This window comes from Leptidea sinapis, chromosome 1 (assembly GCF_905404315.1).
Source record: "Leptidea sinapis chromosome 1, ilLepSina1.1, whole genome shotgun sequence".
NCBI lineage: Eukaryota > Metazoa > Arthropoda > Insecta > Lepidoptera > Pieridae > Leptidea > Leptidea sinapis.
This window is the reverse complement of record NC_066265.1, coordinates 18,556,457-18,581,434: the sequence shown is the minus strand read 5'-3', so window position 1 is coordinate 18,581,434 and position 24,978 is coordinate 18,556,457. Positions and strand designations below refer to the sequence as shown.

The window sequence follows — 24,978 nt, the reverse complement described above, 5'->3', positions numbered from 1 at the left end:
ATTCAGAGGTAATCAACAATTTTTAAGTAGGTAGTTTAATTATAAACTTATTTTGATTCATAATACATTTAAAACATGAATAGGTACAAAAAAAGTATTTTTTATTTACAAATGTCTTCATTTGATAATGGTTACCCAAAACGATCTTTACTATCTATAATTATCTATAACGAAGAAATTTGATATAGAACTAATGCAATTAATTGCAGTTCCTAACCTGACTGAAATGAGAATACAAAATGGCAAAGATTCTACGTTCTTGTAGAAATTTAATAGAAAATCAACACAATAATTATGGTTACACAATAACTACGACAAGAAAAATGGTGAGTTTTAAAATTAAATAGGTCTAAGTGCTTCATAACAAACAATAAAATACAACAATTATTTGTTTTATAAGAATTTTTACTTTGCCTCTTTAAATTAAAAACTCAAGTAAGAATTTGGTAAACTTAACATTTTTACATAGTTTTTTTTAATTGTAGGTAAGTACTATGATTTTTGCTATGATAAATTTAATTAAAACACATTTCAAACTAATTTTATTTTCAGTCAAACATAATTGTAAAAATAAAAGATGGATTGATTAGAGGAAGTGAGAAAAAACTTCATGATGGCACTAACTATTATAGCTTTAAGGGAATCCGTTACGCACAACCACCTCTGGGAAAGCTTAGATTTAAGGTAATATTACTTATTAAGTTTTGATAAACTATAACTTAACTAGAATTAGTTAGAATCTTGTTACAAGTATTCTGGTTAAACTTAATTACTTAGCTGGCATTGAGAAAAATTGGAAATTTTTAAGCATAATATTAAGCAAAATATTCCAGGCTCCCATACCCATCAAACCCTGGGAAGGAGTTCAAGATGCATTGGAACATGGCCCTATTTGTCCACAACTTGATATTCAATCGAGAGAAATAAAGACCGGAAGTGAAGATTGCTTGTTCCTCAATGTGTACACAAAATCATTAGATAGTTCTAACATTCCTGTTATGGTTTATATTCATGGAGGAGGCTTTTTGTCTGGTTCCGGAAATAGTGATTTATGTGGTCCAGAATTTCTCATACAGCATGATGTAATACTGGTTACAATAAATTATAGATTGGAAATGTTCGGCTTCCTCTGTTTAGACATTCCCGAGGTGCCAGGAAATGCTGGCATGAGAGATCAAGTAGCAGCTTTGGAATGGGTGCAGAATAATATAAGTGTCTTTGGAGGGGACTCAAATAATGTAACAATATTTGGTGAGAGTGCTGGAGCAGCATCAGTGACTTATCACTTGGTGTCTCCAATGTCAAAGAGACTGTTTCATAAAGCAATTGCTCAAAGTGGATCCTGTTTAGCTGATTGGACATATACAAGCACATCAGAATCTGCTGCAAGAGCTTTTAAAGTTGGTAAATTGTTGGGGAAGGATACTGATGACCCCGAAGAGCTTTTACATTTCCTCCAAGAAGTACCAGCAATTAATTTAATCGGGAAGACTCTCAAAACACTTAGCAATGATGAAAGACATAGAGGAATGCCATTTTGTTTCGTTCCAGTAGTTGAAAATAAATTTAAATCTGAAAGTTTCTTGAACGATGATCCATTAACAATTTTAACTAGAGGTGCAGTTAATAATGTTCCTCTTATGACAGGCTATAACTCCCAAGATGGGATTATCATGTTGCCCACTGAATTGAAAAGGTTGAATGAACTCCGAAAGAATCCATGTTATTTAGTGCCAAAAAGTTTGCACAAAGTTATAGATAATGAAAAATTAATAGAGTTTGCTGACAGAATTATGAAATTCTACTTTGACAATAAAGAAATAGATGAAAATCATATTGAAAAAATATCAATTCTCCAAACGGACTTACACTTCTCATTTTGGGCATATTGCTTTGTTAATAATTTCGCAAGATATTTTGGACCCACTTATTTCTATAAGTTTGACTATGACACAGAACTTAATATATTAAAGAATATTATGGGCTACTCACAAATTAAAGGTGCTTCACACGTTGACGAAATATTCTATCTTTTTAAAAATGTGCTTAATACTGAAATTCACAATAACAATGAGAGAGCCAGACAAGCTATTTATGATGTCACAAAGTTATGGACTGACTTTGCTAAGACCGGGTAAGACTTCATATTTTTAATTGATCATATGATAGATTAGTGCAAAATTTCAGTTTTTCATCAGTGTTGGTGGTTTTCAGATGTGGTTGTATAATTTTTTTTGAAATGTCCACGTCACAGAAATTTCAAACATACTAAATCAGACTAAAACTTCAACTCCAAATTGCATAATATATTGTAGTCCTTGTGTAGATCAGTGGCTGTGCATGATTGGCCTCTGCAGCTATGTGTTAGAACTATATACTATTGGTACTAACACTACAGCCTTACTTGAAAAATTTAAATTCGTATTTTTTTAATTGAACATATTTATTAAATTAAAATAATTACCATTATTACCTATACATAGCTACTATCCATTAGAAATGTCATTTATGCCTTTGCAATAGAACTGTGGTTTCAAAAGCATTTTGTACTGCCTCTTTCGAAGGAAACTTTTTATCATGTACAAAATTGTGCAAAAATATTAGAACGTTGGAGCAAAGACTGGCGAATACAGAGGTTGACGAATGGTTTCTAATAGCAGTTCATGTAGGGATAAAACGGTTTCTCATGCTGTATGAGGGACCACCCACATAGGTGAATAACAATGAATTGGAAAAGATAGTGGAAGCCGATCCGAGCCAAACTGCCCTGGAATTAGAGACATGGTTTAACGTTATTTTACCAACAATATTGACTCATTTGCGTCAAATCAATAAAATAAAAAAATATGAAAAAAGAGCCTCGTGTATTGACTGATCTGCAGAATGAAAAGCGTGTTGAAACTTGTGCTGCCTTGTTGATTCGATACAGAAATGAAGGAATATTGGATCGAATTGTGACATGCGATGAAAGATGGGTTCTTTACGATAACCGTAAGGGAAAAATGCAATGGCTGACCCCAGGTCAAACTCCGCAACAGTGTCCTAAAGCAAAGCTTACCAATAAAAAGGCAATGGTAACTGCTTGGTGGTCTCAGCATGATGTTATTCACTTATAGTTTTCTCCGATCTGGTCAAGCAATAACGGCAGATGTCCACAGTACCGAACTCCGAAGAATGATAGCAAAACTAGCAATGAAACAGTCCCAACTTATGAACTGACCATTATCGCTCCATGATAACGCAAGACCTCATACAGCACGAGAAACTGCTTTAACTCTACAGGAATTGCAATTCATTCTTCACCCTCCGTATTCACCAGATCTTGCTCGTTGTGACTCGTCTTGTCTAGATTGGTAGCCTACGAACCCCACGATGGCGCAACCAGTTACCAAAAAAATATATACAGCTCTAATAGCGAGTTACTGTCACCTGATGTCCGTTTCGTTGCGCAACCAGTTCGGTGGCGCGAACAGCTCGGACTCTGGTGTCTAGTTTAGTAGCTTACGGACACACGGTGTCGTAACTGGTGTCGCCACTATGGTGTCCCGGTGAAATATAGTAATAAAATAGCCTTAATAATCTATATTGTTAGTTCATTACTTGTCACAATATACCCTTATAATATAATAAGGTAATAATTATTATAACTATAATAATTGTTAAATGGAAACCTACCTGCGGCCTTCCATGAACTCTTATTGCGATTCAATTGACAACCTAAAATGAACTGCTTTTCTATTTCGTACCACGACGTGATTAGAGCTATCTAATTTAGGTTGACGTCAAGTCAACTGATTAAATCGCAATGATGTCAATTGAATATCAAAAATGATATCAACTGAATCGCAAACTGATTTAGTTCGTTCATTCATTCGTACCATGAGGTGTTATTTCAAACTAAACTGGATAGCTTATTTGTCAAAGTGACCGATTCGAAAAAAGTATTCCTTAGAGGAAAGTGAATAAAGTTGTTAATAACTTTAAAAAAATAGCGAAAACATAGAAAAGAAAAATTTTATTGATGAAAGATGAGATGAGAATGCTTTATTGGATTTTTTTGTAAAACAAAATACTGAAAATAAATACCAAAAATGAAAATACTAAAGACGAGGCAGTACGGGCCCGTATTATTCGCCTGTTCACAAGAACGAATTAAAAAAAATGTACTCTGTGGTCCTGTAAAATCAAACATTAATGGAGGTGCGTTCATAACACGTTATTTTTATGAAAACACATAAGCAAACATTTAATTTGTAATTCAAAGAACTATATTTATTTATATTACTATTTCTTAATAAGCGTAAAAAAGGGCTTAATAGTTTATAATTTGACGCATATGCGCAATTTTAAAATGTATTTTCTACGCAAAAAAACCGCTAAAATCATATCATTTTAGGTTTCGAAACGCAATTTTATTTCGTTCATTCTTCATAAGCGATCCAAACGCCATTCAGTAAAAGGCACTTCATGGTACGAATTTAAGAGATTCAGTTTGGGTACCTAAACTGAACTGCATCGGATTCGCATCGCTTATTAAAAGTTGATGGTAGGCCCTCTGGCCTTAAAGATTTTTCCATTAATTTTAAAAAAATATTAAGGAATATAATAATATTATGAATTTTAGGAATCCTTCATCAGGCGGCGACATTAAATGGCCTCCTTACACAATACAGAACAAGGAATATTTGATAATAAATAATAGTTACCAAGTGGGCAGTTATCCTGATCAACAAAACATTGAGTTTTGGAATCAACTCTATAATGAAGCCGGCTTACATGTTAGTCAGAAGATGAAAAGTAATATGTAGGATAGGATTTGGCAAAGGAAAATAAATAAAATTAACGAGGTGAAATAGATTTTTGTGGTAGGTATTTATCAATCTGATCTAAAAAATCTAATTTGGAGTTTGTCAATTACAAGGTGGGCCTTTTTAGATCTTGCAAGGTGTTGCCAGATAATATAAATATTAAGTTATAATTTATTTTTATATCTTATTCACAATTGTTACATTTGTTTTATTTTTATTTATTAAATATGATAGAAGAGAACACTGTGTGTTGATTTCAATAAGTTGATCCAGAACATAATGTAATAAATACTACTTATATCTACGAGATAGTTTCACTCAGCTTCTATCAACCCTCCGATGATCCGCGGCGTTAAGAATAAAACGTAACAAACTCGAATTTAGATACTGTTTGTGTTACAGTATCGTGACAGTAGTGTGATACTAAAATAAGCACGTATCAAAGAACTGAATTGCTTTCGGGGTTATAAAGAATTCTTTAACATGACGAGTAACAAAATACTTGTACGAGTAATTCAAGACTACCGACCAAGACCATTTTACGTTACATGTGGTATTGTCTAGTGTTTAGAATTATGGCAGGGGTAAGATGCGGTGAGTTTTATTATTAGCGAAACTTCAAAGTTGCAGACAATTAATAGTCATGAATTAAAACTAAGACGCATGTTAAAAAATAATCAGTGCTCAAAGGCAATTTTCCTCTAATACACCGGTAGGTAGTGTGCTTAATCTATTGTCACACTACGTGCCAGTTGATGCTGAGATACCGCTGGCGCGAGGCCTTAAGTATGCAATTGCTCCAAACAAAGTACCGGTGGAGTCAATAATTTCAAGCGTCGAGTACTGTCTCGTCCGCAACAAAGTACCTAGACCGGAAGTTGAATTGTTGAAGGCAGTATAAATCGGCCATTATTCGTAAACATAAAAGTCCAAAACTGAATATCCCTAGACAGGCACTATTCTTCTGCACAATGCCGAATGGCTTGGCTCACGTATCACAGACTACGCAGTATATCTGTGCATAATTTTGCAATGGCGTATGATCTGTCCCAATTGGTTGGGTCACCAACGCGGCTCCCTGATGTAGAAAGTCACATGCCGTCCTTACTAGATCTTCTGCTGATTACACATCCCGATAGTTACCAGGTTTACATAAAAACTTAGGTGTGAGAAAGAGACAGAAGAGATGAAGACCATGAAATGGTTTTGAAACAATGGTTTTATCTTTATTGTCATGCGTTTTAACGGATATTAATTAAATAATATAATGGTGTCGTGTTCTGTATTAAATTTTGTTGTAACATATAGCAACAATTCAACTCAAGAAACATTCCACATTAAATACTGATCCTTTAATGCTACTTTCGTGATGTTTATTTTAGTAGTGTGTAGTATGATATAATAATATGACTAAAATACTTAGTATTACATGGTACGCACTTAACACTCTATTTTCTTAAGATTATAATCATTTGAAAAAGTATTTTGTGTTAGATAGTAAAATATTGTATAGGTACGTGAATATGAGGTTGTGGATCAATATTTGTCATAGGGATTCTAATAGCAAAATACTACACACTTCGCTAACTCACTAACACTTCTGTAAAACTAGCACACATGAACATTTTAAATGTTGTCTCGCCATAATGTTGCTGAGTGTTTGCTAGTCACGCTAGTAAGTAAACTAAACTTATGGTTTGTCCTGCCTCATAATACTTAGTATTTTTATCGTCTTTGGTAACATCGGCTGTTAAACAGCTGAATCCTCCAGTTGTCAGTATGTCACTTGTAAGTTTTAACTAGTCAAGTACTCATAGTTAATTTATCTACCATAGTGAATACCGTCGCTACTTGCTACGTGTCTAAAGTTAAAATATTAAAATTAACATTGACTATAATATTATTATAATTTAATATTAAAATATTATCAACGCGTACAGTAATTACATTATTATACTATTATCTAAATGAGTTGGATTATCTAATAAGACGAACTTTACTATCTAAGATTATCTCATCTATTGATTATCTATAAAGATTATTCAATATGAAGATATTACATATAAAATTTTTGCAATTAATTGTAGTTCCTTGCCTGTTTGATATGAGAATACATAATGGCAAGGATCTACGTTCTTGTAGGAATTTAATAGAAAACAAACACTATAATTATTGTTTCTCAGGTACTGTTCTTAAGTACTGTACAGTTATGTTTATTTGGTCTTCATAAATCTGTTCTTCCTGTTGCTTTTATCTATTTTTTTAGTATTAGATCTAATGGAAACCTTAAATAGATTATTTTGTTTATTATTTTACTACACATTGTCCAACATCCATACATCATGTTCCTTGTTTCATTTTCAATCACAGGAAAACGTACGATTAATGTCGTTCTAATTTCCTTACTTCATACAAATATACCATTGTTAATTATTAATACAAATAATAAATACCTGCAGTATGTTATTTTAATAAAATTGAACAAAATAAGGCTTAAAATAAATCATTACCCTATAACTAGGGTAAATCTATATCTATGTTATGGCAACATTTTGGCTGTCACTATTTTACAATATGTATATTTATATTTGAACACAAGAAAACAACAACTGGCACAGAAGAAAATAAACTTCACACAACACAAAAGAGAAAACGAGCTAAACCAGTCGTTGGCATCGATAACTTTGATGCCAATGCCATCCGAAGACATGGGTACGGCTAATATTTACGGAAGGAGTATCCAACAAGAAAAAAGTTAGTATAAATACTGAAGGAAGGTGGATTATTCTTCCGTGGGGAAAGTTTTTTAACGAAGATTTTGAAGACCGTAGGATTTCGATACAAACAATGTAACAAACGCAAAATATTGATGGAAAGATTTGATATCGTGATGGTAAGATATAGTTTTTTACGGCAAGCGAAAGAAATTGAAAATTTGCAAAATATTGTGTTTTTGGATGACACATGGCTTGATGCTAACCATACTGTAAACCGTTCTTGGATCGATGACACTGCAGCATCTACGTCCAAAGTTCCTGTTGGAAAAGAATCGCGACTTATAATTTGTCACGCCGGAACGGGTTTGTCGAAGGTTCTCTCATGGCTTTTGCGTCAAAAACCACTGGAGATCATGAAGAAATGAATGGAGAAAAGTTTACTGGTAAGGTAACCATTACCTCAATGTTATGTAGCCTCCCTGAACCATCTATTATAATTATGGACAATGCCCCATACCACTCGATGCAAATTGACAAGCCACCTGCCCAATTCCAAGAGAAACCTGACATCGTCGCAAGGCTTCAAAAAAATAATGCAATAACGTAGATACAAACATAAATATGTTAAAAGTGGAATTAGTACGTCTTTTAAAAGAAAACAAACCAACCAAGATCCGATACGTCATTGACGAAATAGCGTTAGAACATGGGCACAGACTTATACGATTACCGCCTTACAGTTGTGAATATAATGCAATTGAGCTCAAATTACGGATATGCTGCAAGACGCAATAGAGAACCCCCATTTACCACAAAAAAAATTATAAAAATATTAGAAGAAGCTTGTGAACATGTGACTAAAGGAGACTGGGAAAAGGTTGTGAATAGAACTGTTAAATTGATAAGGGAAGATTATGAAAGAGATGTGAAAATAGATAATATTTTAGAAAACGAACTTATAATTAATATAGGTGATGATAGCAGTGACGACAGTGAAAATAGCAGTATGGACGAATCTGATTAAATCTGGCCTTTTTTTACACCTTTTCTTTGGTCTCTTTTTGTAATAAAGGTGTAAAAAAGGCCAGATTTAATCAGATTCGTCTATACTGCTATTTTCACTGTCGTCAATTATATATGTTTGTTATGTGCATAATATAAAGTATGTTTATTGTAAGTATGTATATTCATTTTCATTCCAATATTCAGTTCGCTCAAATATGTAAACATTTATATTTTTGTTATAACCTTTTTAATCAGGTACTACTTGCAACAAAAACTTATAGTTTTGATTTTTTTTTTTTTGAGAATAAATTGACATTTCACATCACTATTATAATCTTCTAAACGGCCATCATAGCGTGCCGTTAGTATAGTCTATAGTCGGGAATGTAATTCGAGATCAAAAATGTAAGCAAAGAAATGTCACTGTCAAAATGACAATTCAGAGGTTAAAAACATTGTTTTAGGTAGTTTAATTATAAACTTTGTTCGAAGTAAAACCGTCGAACAGCATTATATTACATAAAATTATATTAGATAAAATTAATTGTAATAAAACCATGTGTTGCCTTTAGTAAGGCAGCACGCGGGTGACCATTGATTGGGCCGGACCTAGTTACCATTAACCATTACAGGACCGGCCCGAGTAACCATTTTAACCATTATTATTTATTACCAATGCATAGTAGAGATGCAGTATGCGAGTAACCATTGATCGGTCCGGTCCAAGTTACCATTAACCATTTGCCTATAACCATTACAGGACTGGTCCGAGTAACCATTTTAACCAATTAAAAGTAGAGATCCACCCCTAAGTGCACCCCTTTTCAAACTTATTTTGATTCATAAAAGTTTTGCACTTCTAGCTAAACGGAACTATTTGAATTTCGAATGTTATATTTTTTTAAACGTTGCAACATTCTTAGTAATAAAAAAAACATTTGGCGGTATATAATTTGTCAATTGTTTTTATCACGCATCAAAGTTCTACGTACGCAACGAAAATGGAATTGAGTCGAAAAGATTTTAGTGCGATGATTTTTTATGATTTTAAAAGTTCTCTCTCTCCGCAAAACTGTGCCGCACGTCTTCAAAATGCTTTTGGTAGAGAATCACCTTGCTTGAGCACCGTGGAGCGATGATTTGCTGAATTTGAGAGAGCTCGAGTTTCTTTACATGATGAATTTCGTGAAGGGCTGCCTTCAACTGCCGTCAACGAAAATAATGTGGCTACTGTTTAGCAGCTAATTGAAGAAAAGCCGCGGATTACCTACGAGACAATTCGAGGGCTAGTGGGGATTGGTATATATGGGGATGGAAGCGGGCTCGTGTGAAATGTTGCTCACAGATGCTAATGAAGTACGACCATGGACAATCTAATGCTGTTTATGACATTGTCACAGGAGACGAAACGTGGATTTTTGCCCTGTGCTTCCCCGGAGCGTAAAAAGAATAGGGTAGTCCCAGGCTCAAGGGTGTCCTAAGAGGCGACTACGGGCTTTTTGAAAGTGGGAGAGTCACGCTGCCGTCTTATGACGTCAGCACAATTGGGCCAGACTCGTCCGGGTTATTTACCACACTCGCATAGAATACCGGCGTGAAGCAGCGGTCTAGTGCCGCTATGTTTCGCACAGGTTACTGTCGAGGACTGGAGGCCATCCCTTCCCCCCTTTTACCCCACCCAAAATAATATGAGAGCGGTCCTTAATAAGATATCACGCACGATAGAGTTTCACGCATTTCACAGGACAAACAGGGCAGCAACACCACGGCACCCCGCTCCACGCTTAATGTGGACTTCTCTAACATCAGGGGAATTCACTCCAATTTAAACGCCGTCCACCACTTCCTTGAGACGGTGCAGCCGGCCTTGTGTTTCTTTACGGAGATGCAGATATCTCGACCTAGCGATACGTCATATTTAACGTACACCAGGTTACAAAATTGAGCATAATTTTTTGCCTCTTGCCGGGGTATGTGTGAACGTTAGGGAGGATATCTGTTGTCGCCGTCTCGGTAATTTTGAGGGTAGGAAACTGTCTACTCTCTGGCTCCGCGTAGATTTAGAGGACCGCGTCCGGATCTATGCGTGTGTCTACAGGTCCCATAGTGGTAATGCAGAAACGGATCACCTCATGGGCTGCGTTCAAGCGGCATTTGATGACGTGCTTGCACAGATCCCCTCCGCTGAAATCATAGTCTTGGGTGATTTCAACGGGCACAATGCCGAATGGCTTAGATCACGTACCACAGACTACGTTGGGCGATTTGTGCATAATTTTGTATTGTCGTATGGTCTGTGCCAATTGGTTGAGTCGCCAATCCGGCTCCTGGATGTGGATAGCCACATGCCGTCCTTATTAGATCTTCTGCTGATTACACATCCCGATAGTTACCAGGTCTCTGTCGACGCCCCTCTCGGAACGTCTGACCATTGCCTGGTCAGGAGTGTAGTGCCTATCCGACGCCAACGTCGCAGACCACCAGCGACCCGCCACGTTTGGCACTACAATTCAGCAGATTGGGATAGGATGCGTTCCTTTTTTGCATTCTACCCTTGGGGCAAGGTTTGTTTCCCTTCAGATGATCCTAGTGCCTGCGCCGTTGCAGTAGCCGATGTGATACTGCAAGGCATGGATATTTTTATAACAAGCTCTGTAGTACTAATCGGTGGCAGATCACAGCCCTGGTTCGATGCGTCAGTTAAAGCAGCATCTGACTGCAAAAAACAGGCGTATCGAACTTGGGTTGCGGCACTGTGCTAAAAGGATCCGAACTGCAAAGTTCTGAAGAGGAAATATAACCGTGCCTCCAGATTGTTGAAGCGGCAAATCGCCCGTGCGAAATCGAAGCACGTCATCAAAATTGGCGAGCAGCTTTCCAGTTACCCGACCGGAACACGCAAGTTCTGGTCGTTGTCGAAACCTGTCTTGGTAACTTCAACCAGCCCTCCATGCCGCCGTTGCACATGAGGAATTACACCCTGGCCCATACGGCAAAAGAGAAAGCCGATCTCCTGTGCACTTTTTTTTGCCTCCAACTCGACTCTTGACGACAACGGAAAAACACCGCCGACCATCCCGCGGTGTCACAGTTCAGACAGAAAACTGTACGGCGAGCTCTGATTTCATTGGACGTCAGAAAGTTGAGCGGGCCGGATGGCATTTCTCCTATCGTGCTCAGAACGTGTGCCCCGGAGTTGACGCCGGTGCTAACGCGTTTATTCCGGCACTCTTATTCAAAAGGCGTTGCCCTGACCCATGAAAGTCAGCCCTTGTCCATCCGATCCAAAAAATAGGAGACAGTTCGGATCCGGCAAACTACAGGCCTATAGCTATTACCTACCTACTCTCCAAGATCATGGAGAGCATATTTCACCGCCAGCTCTTGGTATACCCTGAGGGTCACCAGTTGATCAACGACTGGCAGTACGGCTTTTGACATGGCCCGCTAACACATAGATGGGCGGTGGCTATTGAAAGCAAGGGGGAAGGCCTGGCAGTTAGCCTGGATATAGCGAAGGCCTTTGATCGTGTATGGCACAAGGCGCTCCTCTCAAAACTTGGGCTTCCCAAGAGCTTATGCAAGTGGACCTCCAGCTTCCTCACTGGGTGCAGCATACAGGTCGTTGTCGATGGTTTTTGCTCGAAACCCAAGCCCGTGAATGCTAGAGTGCACCAAGGCTGTATGCTATCTCCCACGCTGTTTCTTCTACATATCAATGATATGTTGGACACCTCCAACATACATTGCTGCTGCAGTCGCGGAATGATAAATTGAACCTTGTCCAGTTTAACCCCCAGAAGACTCAAGTTTTCGCGTTTACCACTAAAAAAACCCCATTTGTCGTATCACCGCTCTTCGACAACACTTCCCTTAAAGCCTCGCCTAGTATCAGAATACTGGTTCTCGAAATTTCGAGCGATTGCCTATTCCGTGGCCACCTGGAGGGCAAATAAAAATTGGCTTCGAAGAAGCTGGGGGTCATTAATAGAGCACGGCAATACTTCAAGCCGGCCCACATTCTAGCGCTCTACAAAGCGCAGGTGCGGCCACACATGGAGTATTGCTGTCATCTCTGCCTGGAGCATCCTAGTATCAGCTCCATCCATTTGACCGCGTGCAATGCAGAGCAGCTCGAATTGTCGGGGACCCAGCGCTCTGTGAACGGCTGGATTACTTGGCGTTGCGTAGAGACGTCGCTTCATTGTGTGTCTTCTACTGTCTTCTGTGTTCCGAAGAGCTGTTTAATCTGATTCCTGCCGCCGAATTCCACCTTCGCACGACACGCCACAAGTTAGGATATCATCCCCACTATCTGGATGAGTGGCGGTCTTCCACAGTGCGGTTTTCAAGGAGCTTCCTTCCTCGTATTACAAAGCTGTGGAAAGAGCTTCCTTGTGCAGTGTTTCCGGGACGATACGACATGGGTACCTGCAAAAAATCGCGTACACCTTCCTTAAAGGCCGGCAACGCTCTTGTGATTCCTCTGGTGTTGCAAGAGAATGTGGGCGGCGGTGATCACTTAACACCAGGTGACCCGTACGCTCGTTTGTCCACCTATTTCATAAAAAAAATGTTTTGAACCCGAAAAAAAAACAGCACTCTTGTGAATGTTTATTTGAAAATGAGAACAGGCCAACAAAATTGGGGCAGGTGAGAAACGGTGGTAAAAAAATTATTGCGTTTTTTTTCTTACCTACGGGTCCCATCTGCACAATTCCACTTGAGGATCAAAATAGTGTTAATGCTGAGTGGTATTTAACCATTTGTTTACTCAGGGTGTTAAAAAAAGTACGCGAAAGGCGACCAAAAGTCGCGTTCTCCTACATCATGACAACGCTTCTTCACACACGGCCAACAAAACTAAGTCTAAAAAGTACAACTCGTTAGCCATCCTGTACATAGCTCCGACCTAGCACCCTGTGATTTTATATTTTCCTCAAAGTCAAAGATTTGATGAGAGGTTTCACTTTTACAAATTTCGAAGAGGCAGTGATAGCGTTCAATCAGCACGTAGACAACATGCCTTCAGATCTGTGGTCCTTAAAAAATGTTCCGGTTTTAAAAAATGGTTCGATTTGCATGAAAACATACAAAAAATAAACATAGTATTTTGGTTATAACATTGTTTTTTTTTTTAAGTTACGCAAAACATTTAGTGTGACATACGTATAAAACATTTTTTTTTTATACAAATGTCTTTGTTTGATAATGGTTACCCAACATAAAATAGACTAAATAGTTGACTTTTGGTTCAACGCGTGGTTTAGGTTATTTTTTTGATAACGCTGATCGTGGTGTTTGTGAATCTGAATTTTATTGTTAGTGTTGTTTTGGTGGTGGTAGGTACAACTTTTTTAGGTATTTTTGTAATTATAAGTGGAAGTGAGTATGGAGGAGCCGCCTGATGATGGGGGGGATACCCCCAGACAAATCAAGAACTTTGAAAAGAACGGCAGAGATGGAGATAACTAAGCCCGATGGCAAGAAGATTAGGAAACCGGCAGAATTGATCCAATCAATTTATTCGAAACCTGGTTTTGACTCTGATTGTAACCTTAAATACTCTGATGAAGACAAAGGCCCATTCTCTGTGTATGTCTCTAAAATTGAAACAGACCCCGCGTCGGGATACGCATTGCCGGTATTAAAGAGCCACAATGGTATTAAGAAATTTGGCCGCAATAAGATCTCAGTTGATTTTATTTCAGCTGAAAAAGCTAACAAATACTTAGACTAGGATATTCTAGAATGTAACAAATATTCTGCGTATATTCCGAAATTTCAAATATTTCGTATGGGTGTGGTCCGCGATATACCTACAGATTGGTCCCTCGAAGAACTTATTCAAGGCATAGTGGTACCAGTAAATTGTGGAGAGGTAATTCGAGCGAGAAGGCTAAATGTTAAGGTTAGGAATGATGGCATCACCACATGGGTACCTTTCAACTCAGTGGTACTAACTTTTTAGGCCAATCCCTACCCGATAAAGTATATTGCTACCATGCTTCTCTCCCAGTTTCCCTTTACCAGCTTCCCACAATTCAATGCCGTAACTGCTGCAGATTTGGGCATATAGCCAAACAATGTAGATCTCAGCCACAATGTTATAAATGCGCTCAACCTCATTCCGGAGACACTTGCACAACTAATAACTTGGAGGCGGAAGCCTCCCGACTCACGCCAACACGCCTCTCACTCAACACGACTCACGCCTTACGACAAACGAAGCAGGAATTCCTTTGTCGTGGTGGATGTCATATGGCCATCGATAGTAAATGCCCCGAATATGCTCGCCAAATATCGATTAAACTTGTTATGTCACAGGAAAATATAAGTTATTCGGAAGCCTCAACCAGGTTTAATAAACAAAGACGACTTTATTCTGAGGTCTCCAGGCACCAACCCTCCCCTGTTTTTTTTTTAATGATAATAAGGGACGAGACGAGCAGGACGTTCAGCTGATGGTAATTGATACGCCCTGCCCATTACAATGCAGTGCCGCTCAGGATTCTTGAAAAACTCAAAAATTCCGAGCGGCACCACAATTGCACTCGTTACCTTGAGACTAAGATGTTAAGTCTCATTTACCCAATAATTTCACTAGCTACGGTGCCCTTCAGACCGAAACACAGTAATGCTAACACATTACTGCTTCACTCCAGAAATAGGTTACTCCTCAAACTTCTCAATTCCAACCAGCGACCTCCACTCCCCGCACTTCTTCAACATCTTACAAGAAGACATTCTTACTCCCAGCTATACCTAAACCAGTTTTAGGGAGGTCCTATGACCGTCAGGCTCACCAAAATATTATCTCCTCTCCCTCCTCTTCCCAGCCAAACGGCTGTGCCTTACAGCTATTGCTATCCATAGAATCAACCCCTCTCTCCACTCCAAATGATAATCTTGCTGAACTACTTCTTTGCTCTCTTATTAATATGCTGTCCAAATTCTCGGACGCCTTACCGAACAATGTCTCTGCCCTGGTTGAACAGTTACTAGAAGTCCTTTCCCGCAATAATGGCTCTTATAGGTCTCCAAATTCTCCAATGGAATTGTAGAAGCATTCGCCGTCATAAACATGATTTGTTATATTTGATTAATCGACACAAATTGTCTATCCTGCATGTCCGAGTCATGTTTGTTTAAATGTATATAAGTATGTTTATATGAATTTATGTATGTTTAAGTAAGTATATTGTATTAAATATATCATTGTCTTGTAACCCATAACACAGGCTATATATGCTTAACTTGGGGCAAGATAACTTGTGTAAAAAGTGTGTGTGTATCCTTGCCATTTCAGAGACGTGGCTCATGCCTGGGTCCCATTTTAGGATTTCAGGCTTTTCTAGCCTCCGGGATGACAGGGATGATGGTTGGACAGGTTGTGCACTGCTGATTAATGTATGACATTCTCCCAAATTATTGTACCCATACATAATCCAGGTTTAGGTGTAGTAGCTGCCAGAGCTGCTAATATATCTTCTGTTTCTGTTTATATTCCTCACCCCAATTCTAACATCATTCTCGAACTAAATACTATCCTCTTCCTCCTATCGTCCCATTGCTTTGTCGTCAGTTCTGGCCAAAATTATGGAAAATTAGGTAAAAAACAGACTAGAATGGATAACAGAAAATAAAAATCTCCTATCTAATAGCCAATACGGCTTTAGGAAAGGAAAGGGTACGCTGGACAGCCTAAGCATTCTTACTTCTGAAATTCGTTTAGTATTTTCTAGAAGCGAGTATGTTGTTGGGGTCTTTCTAGATGTCTCAGCGGCATATGACAATGTTCACCTTCCTCTACTCAGGCAGAAAATGCACCAGCTGAGTATTCCTGTTAGGTTGATCAATATAATTTGTAATATGTTAATGGGTCGCTCTATTTCCGTCCGCCATCAAGGAACCCTCCTCCCGCCTCGAACTGTCTGGAAGGGCCTCCCACAGGGTTCGGTGTTAAGTCCTATCCTATATAATATATATATTCTGACCTAGGCCTTACTGTTAGCCCATTCTGCATAATTCTTCAATATGCTGATGATATAGCACTATAATCCATCTCATCTTCTTTCAACTATTCTTCATCTTGCTTAAATTCTGCTTTATATTATCTGAATCAATGGCTCTTAGACCACAACCTCTCTCTTTCTGTTCCCAAATGTACTGCGGTTATTTTTTCCCGAAAACGCACTCATTAATCTCTCAGTAGGTGATGAATCAGTCCCGTTTAAGGATAATGTTAAATTCCTATGTCTTTTTCTTGACTCTAAGCTCTCCGGTATTCACCACTTGAAGTACATTGTTAAGAAATGTGAGAGGGGTGTCAACGTTAGTAGGGCCCTTTCGGGGGTACGCTGGGGTGCCCACCCATTTTGTCAAAAACTTTTATACAATGCTATCGTTCGTAGTCATTTTGATTACGGTAGTTTTCTACTTGAGCCTTGTAGCAAAATAGCCCTGTCCAAACTAGAGAAAATCCAGTCCAAATGCTTACGAATCATAACTGGTGCTATGAAATGTTCTCCCGTCAACGTTCTCCAAGTGGAGTGTGTAGACCCACCTCTTCACCTTCGCCGTCAGTACCTAGCCGATAGATTCCTAACTAACGTAATCCAATTTAACGCACACCCCCTTCTTGATATTCTGCACTCTATGTCTCTAACTATTCAAACTTCTTTATATTGGTCTCATAAAGATCCGCCTCCGTAAATTAATTCTTATACTAAATTTAAGGCCTTTCCAGTTCCCATTTTCCAAACAGCCTTATGCCCAGTCTTTGAAGTAGAATATCAGTCTCTCATTTTCCAACCTAAAATTTTCTTTGACTTTGAAATTACTAAACACTGCCCTGAAGCCAATAGAAAATTTAATTCCATTCTATCTTCTGATTGGGTGACGTTGTGTACACGGACGCATCCAAATTATCCAACAATAGCTGGGTCGGGTCTGCAGTTTCGATCCCTAAGTTCCGTATAATTTTAAATTACAAAAGTCCCCCGCAGAATTCCATCTTTATTGGCGAATTAATTGCCCTGTCAGAGGCGGTGTCATATGTTGAATCACATAAGATCAACAAGGCTTTAATCCTGTCTAACTCATTAAACTGCTTGTTGGACCTAACAAAAAATCCTTTCAAATCTTCAAACAAATTCACGATTAATTTAAGAACAAAGGCATCCCTGTACAGATGTCACATTATGGGAATAGAAGTTGCATTAGCTTGGATACCTAGCCATCTAGGGATAACTGGCAATGAAATTGCAGACTCGTGCGCTAAAGACGCGCTTCAGACTGGAACATTAAAATTTAATTACTGTTTTCCTCGAGATCTACGCGCTATGTCTAAACACAAAACAAACTAAAGGTAAATTCTATGGTTCTAAGCCCTGGTTCTTCCCTCAAAAAAAACAAAAAAAACTGTCCACTTCTGTCATCATACGACTTCGCTTGGGATTTGTCTGTTCCCCAGTATTTTTGACCAAGATCCGGGTAAGGGACCATTCTATATGTGAATGTGGCCTTGAGGAAGGTACTCTTGATCTTATTTTTTTCTATTGCCCTAAATTGTCAATTCCTTTATATGACCTTCTACCGAAGGATATCCCTCGCCCCATCAACATCCCTTTTCTTCTTACTTTATGCCATTCCCCTTTCATAAAGATTCTTTACAAATTTATTTCCTGCAATAATATTAAATCGTAATTTCTATCCTCCATACTTTCTACGCTTCTATTAGGCACACATTCACACATTTCTCCCTTAAACTTAGATTAGATAGTTACTAACAAGGTAGTTAATATTATGGGTGTTTATTACTAACCGTACTAACTCTTGTTGCCTATTCTTCAGTTCATCAGCTAAATTAAAATAAAAAAATCTCTCCACCTTGACGTTGGCCGAATCGTCGACATCCAGTCGACGGAGCCAGTTAATTTAAAAAAAAATAAAAAAAAACATAAAAAAAATAATTTAAATTTGCTCTGTAATCATAGTATTGTAAATATAGTTTTTAAGCTTTGTTTTGTTTGAATAAACAACTACAACTGGAAAGTAAGAAGAGCACATTCAATAGCGACGAACATCAGAAACCGAATGAACAAAACAATTTGGCAACCAGTCATACCGGTCACTACGACCAATAGTTTTTTTGTAACATTATTTACGGTTTTCTTTTGTAAACGAGCCAAATGTTTAAAGGTTCTATCTATCCAAAGCTAGAGCAAAGTTTGCACAAAAAAAATATATTTTAATTTTCGGATTTATTTTAAGCTATATTACAAAGAGAAAACTTTGTGCAATATTTATTTTAATGTGATATTTTAGTATATTTCGATCCACACAAAGGATAAGGTTATTATTTTTAACTGGCAGCACCATTGTTTACATTTTTGATGTCGAATTAAAATTCCGACAAGTGACAACTAGTAATTAATAATTATTATTAGTCGCTACTCGCTACTTGCTACGTTTCTGAATTATGTTTCTTTAGTTCAATTTTTTTCTCAATTCTTTATTCAAATTAACTTTGACGATAATAATATTATAGTTTAATATTAAAATGTTATCAATTATTTTTATCTACTATTATTAAGTAATTACATAATTAAAATATTATCTAAATGAGTTGGATTATCTAATAAGACGATCTTTAATATCTAAGATTATCTATTATGAAGAAATTTTATATAGAATTAATGCAATTAATTGCAATTCCTTGCCTGATTGAAATGAGAATGCAGAATGGCAAAGATTCTACGTTCTTGTAGAAATTTAATAGAAAATAAACACTCTAATTATGGTTTCCTAACTACGACAAGAAAAATGGTGAGTTTTCAAATTAAATAGGTCTAAGTGCTTTATATCAAACAATAAAAATACAACAATTATTATTCGTTTTAAAAGAATTTTTATTTTGCCTCTTTAAATTAAAAACTCAGCTAAGAATTTGGTAAACTTATCATTTTTACATAGTTCTTTTTAATTGTAGGTAAGTACTGTGACTTGTGCTATGATAAATTTAATTAAAACACATTTCAAACTAATTTTATTTTCAGTCAAACATAATTGTAAAACTAAAAGATGGATTGATTAGAGGTAGTGAGAAAAAACTTCATGATGGCACTAACTATTACAGCTTTAAGGGAATCCGTTACGCACAAGCACCTCTGGGAAAGCTTAGATTTAAGGTAATATTACATATTAAGTTTTGATAAACTATAACTTAACTAGAATTAGTTAGAATCTTGTTACAAGTATTCTGCTTAAACTTAATTACTTAGCTGGCATTGAGAAAAATTGGAAATTTTAAAGCATAATATTAAGCAAAATATTCCAGGCTCCCATACCCATCAAACCCTGGGAAGGAGTTCAAGATGCCTTGGAACATGGCCCTATTTGTCCACAACTTGATATGCAATCGAGAGAAATAAAGACGGGAAGTGAAGATTGCTTGTTCCTCAATGTGTACACAAAATCATTAGATAGTTCTAACATTCCTGTTATGGTTTATATTCATGGAGGAGGCTTTTTATCTGGTTCCGGAAATAGTGAGTTATATGGACCTGAATTTCTGATACAGCATGATGTAATACTCGTTACAATAAATTATAGATTGGAAATGTTCGGCTTCCTCTGTTTGGACATTCCCGAGGTGCCAGGAAATGCTGGCATGAGAGATCAAGTAGCAGCTTTGGAATGGGTGCAGAATAATATAAGTGTCTTTGGAGGGGACTCAAATAATGTAACAATATTTGGTGAGAGTGCTGGAGCAGCATCAGTGACTTATCACTTGGTGTCTCCAATGTCAAAGAGACTGTTTCATAAAGCAATTGCTCAAAGTGGGTCCTGTTTAGCTGATTGGACATATACAAGCACATCAGAATCTGCTGCAAGAGCTTTTAAAGTTGGTAAATTGTTGGGAAAGGAAACTGATGACCCTATAGAGCTTTTACATTTCCTCCAAGAAGTACCAGCAATTAATTTAATCGGGAAGACTCTCAAAACACTTAGCAATGATGAAAGACATAGAGGAATGCCATTTTGTTTCGTTCCAGTAGTTGAAAATAAATTTAAATCTGAAAGTTTCTTGAACAATGATCCATTAACAATTTTAACTAGAGGTGCAGTTAATAATGTTCCTCTTATGACAGGCTATAACTCCCAAGAAGGGATTATCATGTTACCCACTGAATTGAAAAGGTTGAATGAACTCCGAAAGAATCCATGTTATTTAGTGCCAAAAAGTTTGCACAAAGTTATAGATAATGAAAAATTAATAGAGTTTGCTGACAGAATTATGAAATTCTACTTTGACAATAAAGAAATAGATGAAAATCATATTGAAAAAATATCAATTCTCCAAACGGACTTACACTTCTCATTTTGGGCATATTGCTTTGTTAATAATTTTGCAAGATATTTTGGACCCACATATTTCTATAAGTTTGACTATGACACAGAACTAAATCTATTTAAGAATATTATGGGCTACTCACAAATTAAAGGTGCTTCACATGTTGACGAAATATTCTATCTTTTTAAAAATGTGTTTAATACTGATATTCATAATGACAATGAGAGAGCCAGACAAGCTATTTATGATGTCACAAAGTTATGGACTGACTTTGCTAAGACCGGGTGAGACTTCATTTCTTTAATTGACCATATTATAAATTAGTATAAAATTTCAGTTTTTCATCAGTGTTGATGGTTTTCAGATGTGGTTGTATAAAATTTTGTTTTGAAATATCCATGTCATAGAACTTTCAAGCATTCTAAATCTGACTAGAACTTCAACTCCAAATTGCATAATCTATACTAATATTATAAAGCTGCAGTGTTTGTTTGTTTGTTTGTTTGAACGCGCTAATCTCTGGTACTACTGGTCCGATTTGAATGATTCTTTCAGTGTTGGGTAGTCCATTTATCGAGGAAGGCTATAGACTATGTTTTTTTTTTCAAAATTAGGGATCCGTAATAAAATTGCTATTTTGTAACACAAGGTGTAAAATCGAAAACCTATTTTTGCGTGCGCTGCAAAAACTATTGACAATAGAACAAAATGATGTACAGGCTATAATATAGGCAATATTTTATTACTTATAAAACTATCGCGTGAATTATACTTTATATGGCAAAACAATGTTTGCCGGGTCAGCTAGTATATTATAGTCCTTGTGTAGATCAGTGGCTGTGTATGATAGGCCTCTGCAGCTATGTGTTAGAATTATATACTATTGGTACTAACACTACAGCCTTACTTGAAAATTTTTAATTCGTTTAATAAATAACCTTACAATATGATAAGTTAATAATATATATAACTAATAATTAATAATAATAATATATATAAAATATAATTAATAATTATTATAACTGTAATAATTATTAAACGGAAACCTACCTAGCCTTAATGATTTTTCCATGAATTTAATAAATTATTTAGGAATATAATAATATTATGAATTTTAGGAATCCTTCATCAGGCGGCGACATTAAATGGCCTCCTTACACAATACAGAACAAGGAATATTTGATAATAAATAATAGTTACCAAGTGGGCAGGTATCCTGATCAACAAAACATTGAGTTTTGGAATCAACTCTATAATGAAGCCGGCTTACATGTTAGTCAGAAGATGAAAAGTAATATGTAGGATAGGTTTTGGCTAGGAGAATAAATAAAATTAACGAGGTGGAATAGATTAGTGGGAGATATTTTTAAAACCAATTTTGAATATGTCAATTACATGGTGGACACACACCGGTGTGTCCAGGTGGATGGTTTTTTAGTATTAATCAAATCAAAATCACTTTGTTGTTCATGTACATCACGGAAATGACACTTATGAATGTCATAAAAAATATTGTTTTTATTGAATCTACCGCTGCTTCGTAAAGGGTTCAGCTTATGAGAAGTGCTAGCAAGAAACTTATAATATTAGAAGACTGACCACCTAAGCTTATATTTTTACCCAGAGATGCACCAACTTATAAAAATTGATAAAAAAAAGTTCTCCTTTATTATTAGTTAAGAAGCTCCTTAGATCTTGCAAGGTGTTGCCAAATAAATTGAAAAAAGGCCCGTCATCAAAGATAAAACAAACTCACAGTAGTGGGTAGTGACAGGGATATTGAAGTCTTTGCCCTATTAAAAGTTTAACCGTTATATCAATTGTTTGTTAATTATGTTAAGGAAGCCCATGATACAGGTTGACCTACTGTGGGTGTGTGTATTAACCTTTTTGTGAATAAAGATATTTGTGTTTAGTAGCAGTCAAACACTCCAATAAATATGGACCTTGCACCTCGGTCAGAAACACTATGCTCAAGTGTCACTGGGTCTGTTCTCCGTACAATCAAATCAGCGGTCTTTTAGGAATTTTGGTCTATTGTGTTAAAAAAAAACTGTCACAAATGGGGATCAAGGATATATTTTATTTTTATATCATATTTACAATTGTTATATTTTTTATTAAATTTTATTTATTAAATATTATGACTACTGTGTGTTGATTTCAATTAGTTGATCCCAAACAGAATGTAATGAATACTACTTTTATCTACGAGATGGAGCTTCACTCAGCTTCTATCAACCCTCCAATGATACACGGCGTTCAAAATAAAACGCAAGAAACTCGAATGTGAATATTGTTTGTGATACAGTATCATGATCGATCCTACCTACTAAGCTAGAGGTCCCGGGTTGGAATCCCGGTAAGTGCAAGCATTTATATGATGAATATGGATGTTTGTTTCCGAGTCATGGATGTTTAAATGTATTTATGTATGATTATATGTATGTTTATTTTGAATTTATGTATGTTTAAGTAAGTATATTGTATTAAATATATCGTTGACTTGTAACCAATAACACAGGCTATATATGCTTAACTTGGGGCAAGATAATTTGTGTAAAAAGTGTGTCAATATTAAATATTAAATGATAGTGGTGTGATACGCACGTATCAAAGAAGTGAATTGCTTTCGGGGTTATAAAAAATTCTTTAACATGACGAGTAACAAAATACTGAGACAAGTAATTGTTTTAGTATTAAGTAAGTAGTTTAAGTAGTTTTTTTATTTTATGGAAAAGCAGGTCAAACGAGCGTACCCGACGAGGTCACCCGGCGATAAGTAAACACCGCCACCCACATTCTCTCCCAATACCAGAGGACATGGAATGTCAAGAAGAAATGTGATATTTATATTTTTAAATATGCTTAGCTTAAATTTCATGTCATTAATTTGTTATTCATTCTAATCCTATATATTTTGAACCTAGGAAAATGTTGCTTTTGTCCATCCTATAATCTTGGTAAAAATATTCAAACAGCCTTTAGTTATTGTGGGCCAACCATTTCTTCTGATTTTACAAGGCGCCCAGGCAGTGCCACATCCAGTGCATATTATCAGCTTAATAAAATAAAACCATTACATATTTATTTATATTTTTTTTAGGGAAAAAGGAGGACAAACGAGCGTACGGGTCACAATATTTAAGTGATCACCGCCGCCCACATTCTCTTGCCGCACCAGAGGAATCACAGGAGCGTTGCCGGCCTTGAAGAAAGGTGTACGCGCTTTATTTGAAGGTACCCATGTCGTATCGTCCCGGAAACACCGCACAAGGAAGATCATTCCACAGCTTTGTAGTACGAGGTAGAAAGCTCCTTGAAAACCGCACTGTGGAGGACCGCCACACATCCAGATGGTGGGGATGATATCCTAACTTGTGGCGTGTCTACCGACAAAGACCTTTTTACGTTACATGTGGAATTGTCTAGTGTCCTTGGTTTAGAATTATGGCAGGGGTAAGATGCGATGACTTTTAGTACTAGCGAAACTTCAAAGTTGCAGATAATTGATAATCATGAAAAAAAAAACTAAAACGCCTGGTAAAAAATCAAGGCAAAATAATTAGTGCTCAAAGACAACTTTGCTCTAATACAAATGAACTAATGTAAATGGAAAGCAATCCTCTGGTTCCTTGGTCTCAATGGGCGTACCTCAAGGCTCAATACTGGGACCTTTCCTGTTTCTGGTATATATTAACGATCTGCCATTTTTATAAATAACTAGTATCATGTAGTCTTATTTGTCCTTGTTATTTAAAATCAAACGTCAGCAAAATCAGTGTGAAGAAGTTAATAGTTAATGCTTTGTTAATAAATTAAAACAAAATGTTTGAAGTTTACGTTGCCTAATATAAGGCAAGACAGACATACAAAAGTAAATATTAATGACACAGAATTGAAAATTAATGATAATGCAGTATTTTTAGGTATAACATTAGATTCCAAACTTCAGTGGGGAGACTCCTCACTTACACAATTTATCTAGTAAATTGAGTTCAGCAGCTTTTGCTGTAAAAAGGATACGGGAACTTACTGACATAGATATAGCAAGAATTGTCTATTTTGGTTATTTTCATAGCGTTATGTC

General features: G+C 36.6%; 2 protein-coding genes across 7 annotated transcripts in view; both read left to right on the top strand.

The window, feature by feature from the left end:
- The window catches only part of LOC126970614 (uncharacterized protein ZK1073.1), a 255,934-nt gene that overhangs the window by 154,460 nt on the left and 76,496 nt on the right, over positions 1-24,978 (top strand). The window lies entirely within an intron of this gene.
- LOC126970479 (esterase B1-like) lies at positions 233-23,041 on the top strand. 6 transcript variants are annotated; one of them, XM_050816416.1, is made up of 5 exons: positions 233-326; positions 553-684; positions 834-1,617; positions 20,656-21,172; positions 22,007-23,041. In XM_050816416.1, exons 1-5 carry the CDS (start codon positions 240-242, stop codon positions 22,188-22,190), a joined length of 1,704 nt encoding a protein of 567 aa, XP_050672373.1. In that variant the 5' UTR covers positions 233-239; the 3' UTR covers positions 22,191-23,041. The 6 variants fall into 6 exon arrangements, with proteins under 6 accessions (XP_050672373.1, XP_050672387.1, XP_050672380.1 ...); XM_050816430.1 differs by having other exon boundaries at positions 834-2,001; positions 21,040-21,172; XM_050816423.1 differs by lacking the exon at positions 834-1,617 and having other exon boundaries at positions 19,872-21,172.